This window comes from Pseudophryne corroboree, chromosome 6 (assembly GCF_028390025.1).
Source record: "Pseudophryne corroboree isolate aPseCor3 chromosome 6, aPseCor3.hap2, whole genome shotgun sequence".
Classification (NCBI taxonomy): domain Eukaryota; kingdom Metazoa; phylum Chordata; class Amphibia; order Anura; family Myobatrachidae; genus Pseudophryne; species Pseudophryne corroboree.
This window is the reverse complement of record NC_086449.1, coordinates 825,202,189-825,216,642: the sequence shown is the minus strand read 5'-3', so window position 1 is coordinate 825,216,642 and position 14,454 is coordinate 825,202,189. Positions and strand designations below refer to the sequence as shown.

Here is a 14,454-nt window from a genome sequence, read left to right as displayed (position 1 = left end):
GAACACTCCCTGAAAACGGTCAGTTGACACCCAGAAACGCCCTCTTCCTGTCAATCACTCTGCGGCCAGCAGTGCGACTGAAAAGCTTCGCTAGACCTTGTGTAAAACTACATCGTTCATTGTAATATTACTTCGCACGTGCGCATTGCGCCGCATGCGCAGAAGTGCCGTTTTTTATGCCTCATTGCTGCACAGCAAATGAAAGCAGCTAGCTATCAACTCGGAATGACCACCAATATACTTTATGACTTTGTCCCTTGCACAGCATCAGCGTGCCTGGCCGTCCTAAACGTATTGCACCTGTATATGTACAATATACGTATATTGGAAGCAAGGGCTTCCGCACGGGTGGGCTTATGCAGTAAATAAGCCAATCACAGCCCAGCCGGATCCGGTCATGTGTATAATACCTGCTTGTACTATATCTGGATTGGCCGCAGGAGGAGGCCTCAGTGACGGCGGACGAGGGCTGATAGATGGGGTGGGTTTGGCAGAAGCGTCGGTGACCAAGACGCCAACAGTGAAGGGCAACAAGTGGGCGGAAGCAATAGTACAGGACCAGGATATCTGGGGCATTATATACGGGTATTGCAAGTTTTTATATTTTATCTTCTACTGACAGAAAACCAATGACTGGAGAGTTTAGTGAATGCGGGGAGGACGCTGCTTTGGGACCCGTCTCATTATGTAGAAAGCTGGAATTTGACCCTTTGTAAAGTGATTTAAATAAAAATGATTTCTCCTTTTAATCCACGTCCTATGATGTTTTTCCTGTCATGGTGTAAGCAGCTGGTTTTGCCATTTTAGAATCCGAAAATAAAAAATATTGCGGCTTTAAATCTCATGTATATATCACCGTATCGTCTCCACGTTCCGGAATCCGTGGGTTAATACTTTTGGCCCCTTATCTAGACCGAACTCTCCAGAAACGGCCCCTGAGTCTCCTATTCCATATTGGAACTATGGTTCCCTAATCTGACCGTGCTTAATATTTCCATCTATTGCGACCTAGAATTGCGTCCATTCCTGTTACTGGGGCACCTGTTCCCTTTTCCATACACATTCTCCTCTCTAAGTTTGGTGTTTGCCAGCCCCATCCAGTAATAGTACATGAATGCAATATAGTATCCTCTCGTCTTTCCCCAGGCTGGCCGTCAGTCCTGCGACCTGGTATGATCTGGCTCTTGTGAGCTTGCACTTCATTAATAATGCTGTGTTTGTCATGTGACGTGTTTCGGGAACCTCATACAGATTTAGCACATTACCTCTATAGAAATAGCTACAGAACACACAACCCTCAGGATTGGGAGTATTATTATTACCCTTTATATGGCGCCAGAAGGGTTCTGCAGCGCCTAACAAAGTACATAAACAAGAACACGGTAACTTACAGTGCTAGACAATGTAGGACAAGTACAGGGTCTATAAAGATTGCTGCATCAGCGGACATGGCACTGAAATAAGTATCAGGGTGGCAGAAACCGAGTGTTAGGTGCCGTTGTAGAGAGTATGATGTAGGACAGTGATCTCTAACCCGTAGCTCGCGAGCTACCGGTATCTCGCCGTAGTATTTTCGGTAGCTCCCTGAGCGCACAGGCTTGGGCAGTCACTGGCACTCCTCCTCCCTTCATTTTTAACATGGTGCCAGCCGTCAGCCAATCAGAGCTCGTGGACCGGCAGTGGCAGCACCTGATTGGCTGCCGGACCGCGAGTTTTGATTGGCTCACTTACTGGCACCACATTTTAAAAGCCCGCTGCTGCTGGAGACTCTGTCACCCTCACCGTAGCCGCTCTCCGGACATCACAGGAGAGGCGCGCAATGCACTCTCCTCCCCTTCCGTCCCTCATACAGGAGGAGCAGCACTGGCGGCAGTAGAAGAAGCCAGCAAGGGTTAGCACTGTGTGGGGCACTGTATCGGACACTGCGGGGGGGGGGGGGGGGGGGGGGGGCATTTTATCTGGCACTGTGGGGGCATGTTAAATGGCATTGGTGGGGGCATTGTATATCTAGCACTGCTGGGGGCATTATTTGTGTATCTGGCACTGCTGAGGGGCATTATTTGAATATCTGGCACTGCTGAGGGGCATTATTTGAATATCTGGCATTGGTGAGGGGCATTATTTGAATATCTGGCACTGCGGGGGCATTTTAAATGGCACTGGTGGGGGCATTATTTTAATATCTGGCACTGCTGAGGGGCATTATTTGTGTATCTGGCACTATGCGAAGGGGGGCATTACTTGTAGTTGTGAGGCCCCACCCACTTTTGCTGGAACGCACGCGCATTGGGGGGAGGGGGTAGCTCCTTCAGAGGTTTTATTTTCCGACAGTAGCTCACACCCCAATTAAGGTTGGAGACCACTGATGTAGGACATAGGTCATAAACCTGCGGCCTTCTAGCTGCTGTGGAACTACACATTCCAGCATGCCCTGCCAATGTTTTGCTATTAAGGCATGATAAAAAACTGAGGCAAAGCATGCTGGGATGTGTAGTTTACAGCAGCTGGAGGGCGCTGGTTGAAGACCCATGGTGTAGGAGATAGTCTAAGTAAGAGAGGGAAAAGCACGTGAGGGGAGAGGGCCCTGCTCGTGAGAGCTTACTTCCTAAATGGGAGGGGCAGACAGACAGGGGTGACACAGATGGGGTAGACAGTCCGCATGGGACAGAGGGTTAGGATGAGAGACGGCTGGGTTGGTGAAGATGTGGGTTTTGAGAGCCGGTTTGGAGTTCTGTGGAAAGTCTGAGGGGGTGTAGGGGAGGAGAGCACATACACAACAAGAAAAGCTTCTATTCACTATAATAACCCTTTAGCTGGTGTGGCAGGAACGTGACAGAGGAAAGCCGGGATGTATGGAATATTCTAGCAGTAAATGCTGTTTATGCACTTGTAACTAAGATTTTCCATTACTCATAAACCCGATCTGTGTTATTACTGTTACCGGTCCCCCGTCCATCTGTAAATAGCTGCCAGCTCATTTCTACGGACTCCCGTCCCTGTGAGTCAGGGGCTGTGACTCAACATGACGTCATCGTGACATCACCAGTCCTGTTTTCAGGACATCCACATCACTGTCATGTGTACACTTAGTGCTCCTATGGCTATTATCAAGTAGGAAGCTTGGGCAAACAGCTCACAGTCTAATCATCTGACACACTGCAGAAGCCTGATTATTGTGTGATATTGCAGACACCAAGACTAGCGTTTATTATGTATGTCTGATTGATGTATCCTGAATGTGTGTGTTCACAGATACAGCCTGTAGGTAAATGTATCCACTATTTGTGCATGGAACAAGTGGTTTTTTTTTTTTTTGCATTTGAAATACTCGCATTTAATTCCGATGGCCCAGATTTATCAAGCCTTGGAGAGTGATATATTGCACGGTGATAAAGTACAAGCCAATCAGCTCCTAACCGCCACGTCCGAGACTGGGTTTGAAAAATGACAGTTAGGAGCTGATTGGTTGGTATTTTATCATTCTCCAAGGCTTGATAAATCTGGGCCTCTGTGAAGAGTATAGTAGGGATAAAGGGTAAAGGAAAGCTGCATCTGATTTGCAGAGAAAGGAATTTGGGTTTGCAGTTCTTCAGCCCGGGGACTGTGTGTGGAAATTAGGGACAGTTGGCAGCTGTGTGTGTACCAGGGAACAGAATGTTATGACTTGACTTTAAATGAGCAGGTTACATTTCAGCCGCGCTTGGGAGGACAATGAGCCCCAGTCGAGGCAGCCAGACGCTGGTCATGTGACCCGCGCTCTGATATAAACGTCCGTCTGAGAGGCAGCTTTGTGGGGATGAATTCGGCCGGACGGGAGATGCGAGTCTTTGTTCTCGCACAAAGCAGCGCTGCACGGGGGGCAGGATTCCTCCCCGTAAACATTGCCTGACACAAGTACCTCGGGAAAGTGATTCTAACGCATCCTGGCACCTTGCTGCCCGTCCGCCATCTTGCTTCTGTCATGTTGCATATATCAGGGAACTTGCAGCAGGGGGGGGCATTTAGTATTTTGTTCAGTATTTTGACACCGTAGGCATCGTGCACTTTTCTGTCACCATCGTTCTTAGTTTTACAAAGATTCCAGTTCCCTACCAGAATATTAGGACTGCACTGGGTGCAGGGGTGCAGGGGTAATTGGCTTCATAGGTAAAGTATACTCTAAGTGTAAATAACATTGCTTAAATGTTAAATGAAACACACAAAGTAGTTTCAGTCTTTGATATCTCACCCATAGACTGCAATGGAACAGCTCCCCCTACTGGCTACATTATCTTGCAAATGTTACATTGTCATCCTGGTCTTTCTAAGCAAAAGCTTTAAAATGAAGAATCTCTCGTCCCCCTGTCCCCACCATCTAATCTAATTGTATTCATTGCTTTAATTAGCTTGTCTCCAGTTATTTGGCTGTCCCGTTAATTTGTAGAACTGAATGGCATGTCATAATTGTCAATTGTACCTAATTTCCTAGGACAGGTCTCTAGGAGTGTTTCTGTTTTTGAGTATTTGGGGCAAAATTGAAGCCCCGGCTTTGTAAGGGAGAAAGGACGCCGGTAGTGTAAAACAGCTCGGGGGGTTGCCTTTGAGCGCCCCCTTCTGGTAATGTGCTTGAGAATCCGAATACCACCCTGTAGCTAGTGACATGCAGTCACTGTTACAGGCTGTGTTTGAAAAATGACAGCAGCTGGTTGGTTGGTATTTTATCTTAGTAAATAGACCCCTTAATTACCTACCCCACACACACACACACACACACACACACACATACACACACACACACACACACACACACACACACACAGACAGACACACACACAGACACACACACAGACACAGACACACACACACACACACACACACACACACGTTAGTCTTTTTGTCAGAAGCCAACTAACCCTACCAGTATGTTTTCAAGCTGCAACAAGAAACTGCAGCACCTGGATTAAACCCGCACAGACATGTAGAGAACACACAAACCCCACACTGATTGTACTTTAGTCAGGAATGTGTACTAATGACCGTAGGGCCGTGAGGCAGTAATGCTGACCACCACGCCATCCGTGCTGCTTATAGGCCCAGGCCACCAATGGTTGGGGTGTGTAAAACCCTAGATGAGTGGCACAATATACAGTATGTTAGGGTAGAGTGACCCTGTGTCACTGCAATATTGGTCAGGAGGGCAGAGAGCCATTTCAGCACAAGGAAAAGAGGATCACTGTAAGATCTGCTAGACGGGTGGTATTTGGGCAGGAGTGTAGTGCGGATAAGAAGATGGTTCGGGAATGAATAAGATCCCTAAAGTAGGTGGGTTTGCAGACTAGGGCGAAGGGAGCAGGAGTGGACGAGAGACGCAGATCTTGTATCGCTTGGATGGGCTCACTTAGGAGATGGTTTGAGATAGAAATAGAACATAGATTGCAAAAGCGGAATTGTAATAGTGTGGGAGACGATGGGTTAATGAATGAATGTTGTGCGGGATCCTGTGTGAGAGATCTTGGAGATGTTTCTTATGTAGCCCATACACTTGTGAGATATCGGGTACTATCCTTCGATTTCGACCGCATCTGTGAGATAAATCGAAGGATTGTATGCACATTTTAGGTACCTTGCAACACTATGCGAGGGCACGCGGGTGGATTCTTTCGTCTCAAGATAGTATGTGCTGCACTTAATATTTCTCGAATCGCAGTGCGGTTGCATGTGTTTTTAAAAGCACATGCGATATATCGCACTGCGATGCTCCGGCCGCTCCCACTCGGCGGTGACGTGCCCATCATGTGATTACCATGCGATCTACTTGTTCGATGTCGCGGGGCATCGAACAAGTGTATGGGCACCATAAGATGTAGAAGTTGGGTTTCATACACGTACAGGTGATCCTAAAAGTCAAAGGAGTTTATCTGTTTCCCAAGGGAAGTGGTGGAGATAGAGAAGGTCAGGGGACCTAGCAGTGAGTATTGTGGTCTCCAACTATAGAGGAAGTGGAGGTGTATCTGGCGAGGTGACCACTGATGGGAGATCCAGGATAGGACAGTAATCTGGGGAATGCAGTGTTTGTATGAGAAGTGACCAGCTGACTGCGTCCAATGCTGTAGAGCGGTCGTGGATCGCTAGAAGCTAGAGCAGTAGCCAGATCTGTGACTACCATAGTCTTTGTGTAGTGTTGGGAATGAAAGTTGGACTGAAGAGGGTCCAAAGTTGTGCGAGGAGAAGAAGCCTCTCGTGAAGTTTGGAGGGCATGGGAGACTAGAGACGGCATGGCAATATGGAGAGCGGATTTCAAAATAGGAATAGTTACTGCAAACCTGAGTAATGATGGAAGGATATTGCCTTACAGGGAGAGTTTACAGATTAAGTAGAGGCAGTGGTGAGTACCGCAAAGGCAAAAGACAAACTGTGAGGGCACAGTATCGATTGGGCAGGTATTTTAATAATAATTTTATTTATATAGCACTCTTTCTCCAATAGCACTCCAGTGGGAGAGGAGGGTAGAGACTTCATTCTGAGTTTTGGATCAGAAGAAGTTCTCTGGGGCTACAGGATAGAGTTGTTGCTGATGAGAAGAGAATAGTATTTCCAATCTGATATCTTTGCAGTAGGACACAAGGTCTGGGTCAGTGATGGTGGTCTGAGGGATTGGGTTTGAGGCTGGAGAAGTATTAAAGGAGCATTTTGGGGATAGAAGGCTGAGGTTAGGTGATGGAATGGAATCCTACGGTTTGGCAATCTCCGGAGCATTTCGGAAGGAGAGGTAAATAGCGGTACACCTGAGAACTCCGTACAGAACTTTCACCAGTGATGATCCGCTGTGCAGGAGAGTTTCTGGATTCCGTACATTATGGTTTTGTGTCACAGCTGAGATCATGGTGGACTCCAGAAAGGTATGGAAGTAGCTGGATTTCAGGACTTGGTTAGCATGCGGGACTCTCGATCAGGGCAGGGGAGGCTGCTGTAGTGAGTAGGAATGTACTGTGTGCAGCAAAGGTAATGGGGAAGGGTGTGTACAGAATTCGACATGTTCTGATTGTTGTCATTCAACATCCCATGGATATAATGTCAACATTGTGAATATTGACATAGTTTTTTCAGATGCTTGTAGCCCTAATCCTACTCTAGCCTCACCCTAACTCTAGGTTAACCTTAACTAAAATGGACTGTCAACGTCATGCATACCATGGCAGAGTCTTAACCAACCTCCTTACCCGCTTGTTGGGCCTGGGGGTGCAATTGGAGACCACCTTGTGAATGGGCAGCAGGTGGGGCAACATTTGAATGTATGATCCATGTTCCCAATATTCACAGAAGGTTGAGAGGAAGAGGACATGGGGTGGCTCTTAAATATGTTGTGGACAGTATTACATCAACTTGTTGACTTTGACACTACTTTTTATTTTCTTTCTGTTTTAAAATATTAACAGATAAGTGCATAGAAATATTCTTGTTGCATGACTTCACTTTCTTTGGTGCTAGGTGGTTTGCTTTTCCGTAACGTAGATCTTGGTTGCTTATATTTGCAAAAATATGATTAAGGTGCCAGGCCGCCTCAAGGCATCTCTGTTACTGGTAGTCCTTAACACTATGTAGTAATAGCACCCACTCTGGGTCTTATAATTGATATTGTTATGCTTCATGATAATAGCACATACATGAATATATCTAAATTGAGAGCCAAGTCACCTGGAGTCACCACTAGATCCTCCAAATGCTGGTCCTGTTCATGCCTCCCTGAACAGTACTATAAACTTGTATCAATCAATCAATTAATTTAGTAATCCTTTTCAAGTGCATGAAAGGGAGGGGTTATTCTAGACAAAAAAAGAAAAAAAAGGAAAAGTATATTCCCCAAGCACACTGAAAAGTATCAGCAATGAGATTTGAATACTACGTGTTAATAGAAATTCCGAGACTTGGTTGCATATATTTGCAAAGATATGATTAAACTGCCAGGCCACATCAAGGTAACTCTGTTACTGGCAGCTACGTGATAACAGCACCCACTCTGGGTCATATAATTGCATATTGTCATTGCTGATACTTTTCAGTGTGCGGGGGGAAAATTTTCATTTTCTTATCTTTTTTTCTTGTCCGACTTTAAAGCATCAAATGTGTTTTTTTAACATCAATTTTCGACTTCTACAAAATATTTTGAAAGCCTTTGAAAAGTCTGACCCCAGTATATATAAAATATCTCATTATTTTTATTTTTTTATTTCAGGTATGGCCTCTCCCCTGCAGATGTTCTCCTCCCACGGCCTCTCGTTGAGCGCCTTCTGTAGTGCGAAGAAGCCAAAGTTGGAAATCGGCTCTATCTGGGATATGACCGGTTACGGCTGCCACAGCAAGGTCTATAATCCAGGCAAGAGCAGCTCCACGTCCAGCCAGCCTGTGCTCACCCACGCCTCCCTTCTTCAAGCACCTTACGAGCAGACTGTCATCTTTCCTACCAGTGTGGGTCACATTGTGGTGACCTCATCCAGTAGCGGGTCATCGGCAGCAGTGAGCGGTCAGACGCTCTGCGGCCCCCCGACCAGCCTGATGCGTCGCAGTACGGTAAGCCTTCTGGACACCTACCAGAAGTGTGGCCTGAAGAGAAAGTGTGAGGAGCTGGATAACGGCAGTGTGCAAATTGTAGACGAGCATCCCCCCATGACGCAGAACAATGCTAGTGGGGTTACTGCTGCTACCACTTCCACGGCCACCTCCAAGAACAGTGGCTCCAACAGCGAAGGGGATTACCAGCTGGTGCAACATGAAGTCCTCTGCTCCATGACCAACACCTACGAGGTGTTGGAGTTCCTGGGCAGAGGCACCTTCGGGCAGGTGGTGAAATGCTGGAAAAGGGGCACCAATGAGATAGTGGCAATCAAAATCTTGAAGAACCACCCTTCGTACGCCAGACAGGGCCAGATTGAAGTGAGCATACTGGCGCGGCTCAGCACGGAGAGCGCGGACGACTACAACTTTGTGAGAGCCTACGAGTGTTTCCAGCACAAGAACCACACCTGCCTCGTCTTTGAGATGCTGGAGCAGAACCTGTACGACTATCTCAAGCAGAACAAGTTCAGTCCGTTACCGCTGAAGTACATCCGGCCCGTCCTGCAGCAGGTGGGCACCGCTCTCATGAAGCTGAAGAGCCTGGGTCTCATCCATGCAGACTTGAAGCCGGAGAACATCATGCTGGTTGATCCTTCCAGGCAGCCGTACAAAGTCAAGGTCATCGACTTTGGGTCCGCAAGCCATGTGTCCAAAGCTGTGTGTTCCACCTACCTGCAGTCCAGATATTACAGGTGAGACATGGTCATGGGCTAAGACCCCACTAACTGTACCTAAGTGAATCCTTCCTGCTGACCATGAATCATTCTGCTGATGAACGGTGTCTCCTGGTGCACGGTACTAAGCCGTATTTAAAGGTCAGGTGCGGTTGGACAGCAGGTGGCGCTTTACAGATATATGGGGAGATGTACAAAGCCTTGAAGCGTGATAAAGTGGAGAGAGATAATGTACCAGCTAATCCGCTCCTAACTGCCACATGCCTAGGCTGTGTTTGAAAAATGAGAGGAGCTGATTGGCTGGTACTTTAGCTCTATCCAAGATTTAGTACATCATCCCCTAGCAATAATATTATGAGGGGGTCTTTTTGAACTTCAGAATAATAGGATACTCCCAGTTGTGCAACATTTGGGAAGTTTGTGTTTGATGTGCTTGCCTTATGCAGGATTATATTGCTGTATCTGGTCATTGAACAGACAGACCATTAGACCAAGCGCAAGTTCCAAGAAGGTGTTATAGAATTATATTCTCCAATTAATTGTCAAAGTGAAGACCTGATTTCTCTGACGTCCTAGTGGATGCTGGGGACTCCGTAAGGACCATGGGGAATAGCGGGCTCCGCAGGAGACTGGGCACTCTAAAGAAAGATTTAGTACTATCTGGTGTGCACTGGCTCCTCCCTCTATGCCCCTCCTCCAGACCTCAGTTAGAATCTGTGCCCGGACAGAGCTGGGTGCTTTTAGTGAGCTCTCCTGAGCTTGCTAATAAGAAAGTATTTTAGTTAGGTTTTTTATTTTCAGAGAGCTTCTGCTGGCAACAGACTCTCTGCTACGTGGGACTGAGGGGAGAGAAGCAAACCTACTAACTGCGGATAGGTTGCGCTTCTTAGGCTACTGGACACCATTAGCTCCAGAGGGTTCGAACACAGGACCTGACCTTGTCGTACCGTTCCCGGAGCCGCGCCGCCGTCCCCCTCGCAGAGCCAGAAGACAGAAGCCGGCAGAAGCGGAGAAGACATCGAAATCGGCGGCAGAAGACTCCTGTCTTCACATGAGGTAGCGCACAGCACTGCAGCTGTGCGCCATTGTGCCCACACTAACCCACACACTCCGGTCACTGTAGGGTGCAGGGCGCAGGGGGGGGTGCCCTGGGCAGCAATTGTTACCTCCTGGCGAATGCTGCATATAAACAGTGGCACACTGTTATATGTATGAGCCCCCGCCATTTATTTTACAAGAAATTGCGGGACAGAAGCCCGCCGCTGAGGGGGCGGGGCCTTCTTCCTCGGCACTCACCAGCGCCATTTTCCTGCCACAGCTCCGCTGAGAGGAAGCTCCCCAGGCTCTCCCCTGCAGAATCACGGTAGAGGGGTAAAAAAGAGAGGGGGGGGCACATAAATTTAGGCGCATTAATCATAATACAGCAGCTACTGGGTAAACACTAAGTTACTGTGTAATCCCTGGGTTATATAGCGCTGGGGTGTGTGCTGGCAAACTCTCTCTCTGTCTCTCCAAAAGGCCTTTTGGGGGTCCTGTCCTCATTTAGAGCTTCCCCTGTATGTGTGGTGTGTCGGTACGCGTGTGTCAACATGTTTGACGAAGAGGGCTATGTGGAGGCAGAGCAAGTGCAGTTGACTGACGTGTCACCGCCGACGGTGCCGACACCTGTTTGGATGGATATGTGGAAGGTGTTAAATGATAATGTAAACTCCTTACATAAAAGGTTGGATAAAGCTGATACCTCGGGTCAGTCAGGGTCTCAACCCATGCCTGATCCTACAGCGCAGAGGCCCTCAGGGTCTCAAAAGCGCCCACTATCCAAAATGGTTGACACAGATGTCGACACGGATTCTGACTCCAGTGTCGACGACGATGATGCAAAATTGCAACCAAAAATGACAAAAGCTATACGTTACATGATTATAGCGATGAAGGATGTATTGCACATATCAGAGGTGAACCCTGTCCCTGACAAGAGGGTTTATATGTATGGGGAGAAAAAGCAAGAGGTGACTTTTCCCCCTTCACATGAGTTAAATGAGTTATGTGAAACAGCGTGGGATTCCCCAGATAAGAAAGTCCTGATTTCCAAAAGGTTACTTATGGCGTATCCTTTCCCGCCTGAGGACAGGGTGCGCTGGGAATCCTCCCCTAGGGTAGATAAAGCTCTGACACGCTTATCTAAAAAGGTGGCCCATACGGCCACCCTAAAGGATCCTGCAGATAGAAAGCAGGAAAGTATCCTGAAATCTGTTTATACACATTCAGGGACTCTACTGAGGCCGGCAATTGCGTCGGCGTGGATGTGTAGTGCTGTAGCAGCGTGGACAGATAATCTGTCTGAGGAAATGGATACCTTAGACAGGGATACTATTATGCTGACCCTGGGGCATATAAAAGACACTGTCCTATATATGAGGGATGCCCAGAGGGACATTTGCCTACTGGGCTCTAGAATTAATGCAATGTCAATTTCTGCCAGGATGGTCCTGTGGACTCGGCAGTGGACAGGTGATGCCGACTCCAAAAAACACATGGAGGTGTTAACTTACAAGGGTGAGGAATTGTTTGGGGACGGTCTCTCGGACCTGGTTTCCACAGCTACTGCTGGGAAGTCAAACTTTTTGCCATATATTCCCCCACAACCGAAGAAAGCACCGTATTACCAAATGCAGTCCTTTCGCGCACAAAGAAGCAAGAAGGTCAGAGGTGCTTCCTTTCTTGCTAGAGGCAGGGGCAGAGGAAGAAAGCTGCACCTTACAGCTAGTTCCCAGGAACAGAAGTCCTCCCCGGCTTCCACTAAATCCACCGCATGACACTGGGGCTCCACTGGTGGAGCCAGGAGCGGTGGGGGCGCGTCTCCGACATTTCAGCCACCAGTGGGTTCGCTCACAGGTGGATCCCTGGGCTATACAGATTGTGTCTCAGGGATACAAGCTGGAATTCGAGGTGATGCCCCCTCAACGTTACCTAAAATCGGCCCTGCCAGCTTCCCCCATAGAAAGGGAAGTAGTGGTAGCGGCAATTCACAAGCTATTTCTCCAGCAGGTGGTGGTAAAGGTTCCCCTTCCTCAACAGGGGAAGGGATACTATTCCACAATGTTTGTGGTACCGAAACCGGACGGTTCGGTCAGACCTATATTAAATTTAAAGTCCCTGAACATTTATCTGAAAAGATTCAAGTTCAAAATGGAATCGCTCAGAGCGGTCATTGCAAGCCTGGAAGAGGGGGATTTTATGGTGTCTCTGGACATCAAGGATGCTTACTTGCATGTCCCCATTTATCCGCCTCATCAGGAGTACCTCAGATTTGTGGTACAGGACTGTCATTACCAATTCCAGACGTTGCCGTTTGGTCTGTCCACGGCACCGAGAATATTTACCAAGGTAATGGCAGAAATTATGGTGATCCTGAGAAAGCAAGGAGTCACAGTTATCCCATACTTGGACGATCTCCTCATAAAGGCGAGGTCGAGGGAGCAGTTGCAGATCAGCGTAGCGCACTCACAGGAGGTGTTGCAACAGCATGGCTGGATTCTGAATATCCCAAAGTCGCAGCTGATTCCTACGACGCGTCTGCCCTTCCTGGGTATGATTCTGGACACAGACCAGAAGAAGGTGTTTCTCCCGACGGAGAAGGCTCAAGAGCTTGTGACTCTAGTCAGAGACCTCTTAAAACCAAAACAGGTGTCGGTGCATCACTGCACGCGAGTCCTGGAAAAGATGGTGGCATCGTACGAAGCCATTCCCTTCGGCAGGTTCCATGCGAGGATCTTTCAATGGGATCTGTTGGACAAGTGGTCCGGATCGCATCTTCAGATGCATCGGCTGATCACCCTGTCCCCGAGGGCCAGGGTGTCTCTTCTGTTGTGGCTGCAGAGTGCTCACCTTCTCGAGGGCCGCAGGTTCGGCATACAGGATTGGGTCCTGGTGACCACGGATGCGAGCCTCCGAGGATGGGGGGCAGTCACTCAGGGAAGAAACTTCCAAGGGTTGTGGACAAGTCAGGAGGCTTGTCTGCACATAAATATCCTGGAACTAAGGGCCATATACAACGCCCTGAGTCAAGCGGAGCCTCTGCTTCGCAACCAACCGGTGCTGATTCAGTCAGACAACATCACCGCTGTGGCTCATGTAAACTGCCAGGGCGGCACAAGAAGCAGAGTCGCGATGGCGGAAGCCACCAGGATTCTTCGGTGGGCGGAGAATCACGTGCAAGCACTGTCAGCAGTGTTCATTCCGGGAGTGGACAACTGGGAAGCAGACTTCCTCAGCAGGCACGACCTCCACCCGGGAGAGTGGGGACTTCATCAAGAAGTCTTCATTCAGATTACAGATCGATGGGAACTGCCACAGGTAGACATGATGGCATCCCGTCTCAACAAAAAGCTGCAACGGTATTGCGCCAGGTCAGGAGACCCTCAGGCGATAGCTGTGGACGCCCTGGTAACACCGTGGGTGTTCCAGTCAGTTTATGTGTTCCCTCCTCTTCCTCTCATACCCAAGGTACTGAGAATCGTAAGAAGAAGAGGAGTGAGAACAATACTCATTGTTCCGGATTGGCCAAGAAGACCTTGGTACCCGGAATTGCAAGAAATGCTCATAGAGGACCCATGGCCTCTGCCTCTCAGACAGGACCTGTTACAACAGGGGCCCTGCCTGTTCCAAGACTTACCGCGGCTGCGTTTGACGGCATGGCGGTTGAACGCCGGATCCTAGCGGAAAAAGGCATTCCGGAGGAAGTTATTCCTATGCTGATAAAGGCTAGGAAGGACGTGACAGCAAAGCATTATCACCGCATATGGCGAAAATATGTTGCTTGGTGTGAGGCCAGGAAGGCCCCTACAGAGGAATTCCAACTGGGCAGATTTCTGCACTTTCTACAGTCTGGAGTGACTATGGGCTTGAAGTTGGGATCCATAAAGGTCCAGATTTCGGCCCTATCCATTTTCTTTCAAAAGGAACTGGCGTCTCTTCCTGAAGTTCAGACGTTTGTTAAGGGAGTGCTGCATATTCAGCCCCCTTTTGTGCCACCTGTGGCACCTTGGGATCTCAACGTGGTGTTGGGTTTCCTAAAATCCCACTGGTTTGAACCACTTAAGACCGTGGAGCTAAAGTATCTCACGTGGAAGGTGGTCATGCTATTGGCATTAGCTTCGGCTAGGCGTGTGTCAGAATTGGCGGCTTT

At 48.3% G+C, this 14,454-nt stretch overlaps 1 protein-coding gene across 1 annotated transcript in view; it reads left to right on the top strand.

The window, feature by feature from the left end:
• HIPK2 (homeodomain interacting protein kinase 2) overlaps nucleotides 1-14,454 on the top strand; it is a 65,377-nt gene that overhangs the window by 17,116 nt on the left and 33,807 nt on the right. The window contains 1 exon segment of the mRNA XM_063929250.1: nucleotides 8,213-9,284. Coding sequence (XP_063785320.1) covers nucleotides 8,215-9,284 — 1,070 coding nt within the window. The 5' untranslated portion in view covers nucleotides 8,213-8,214.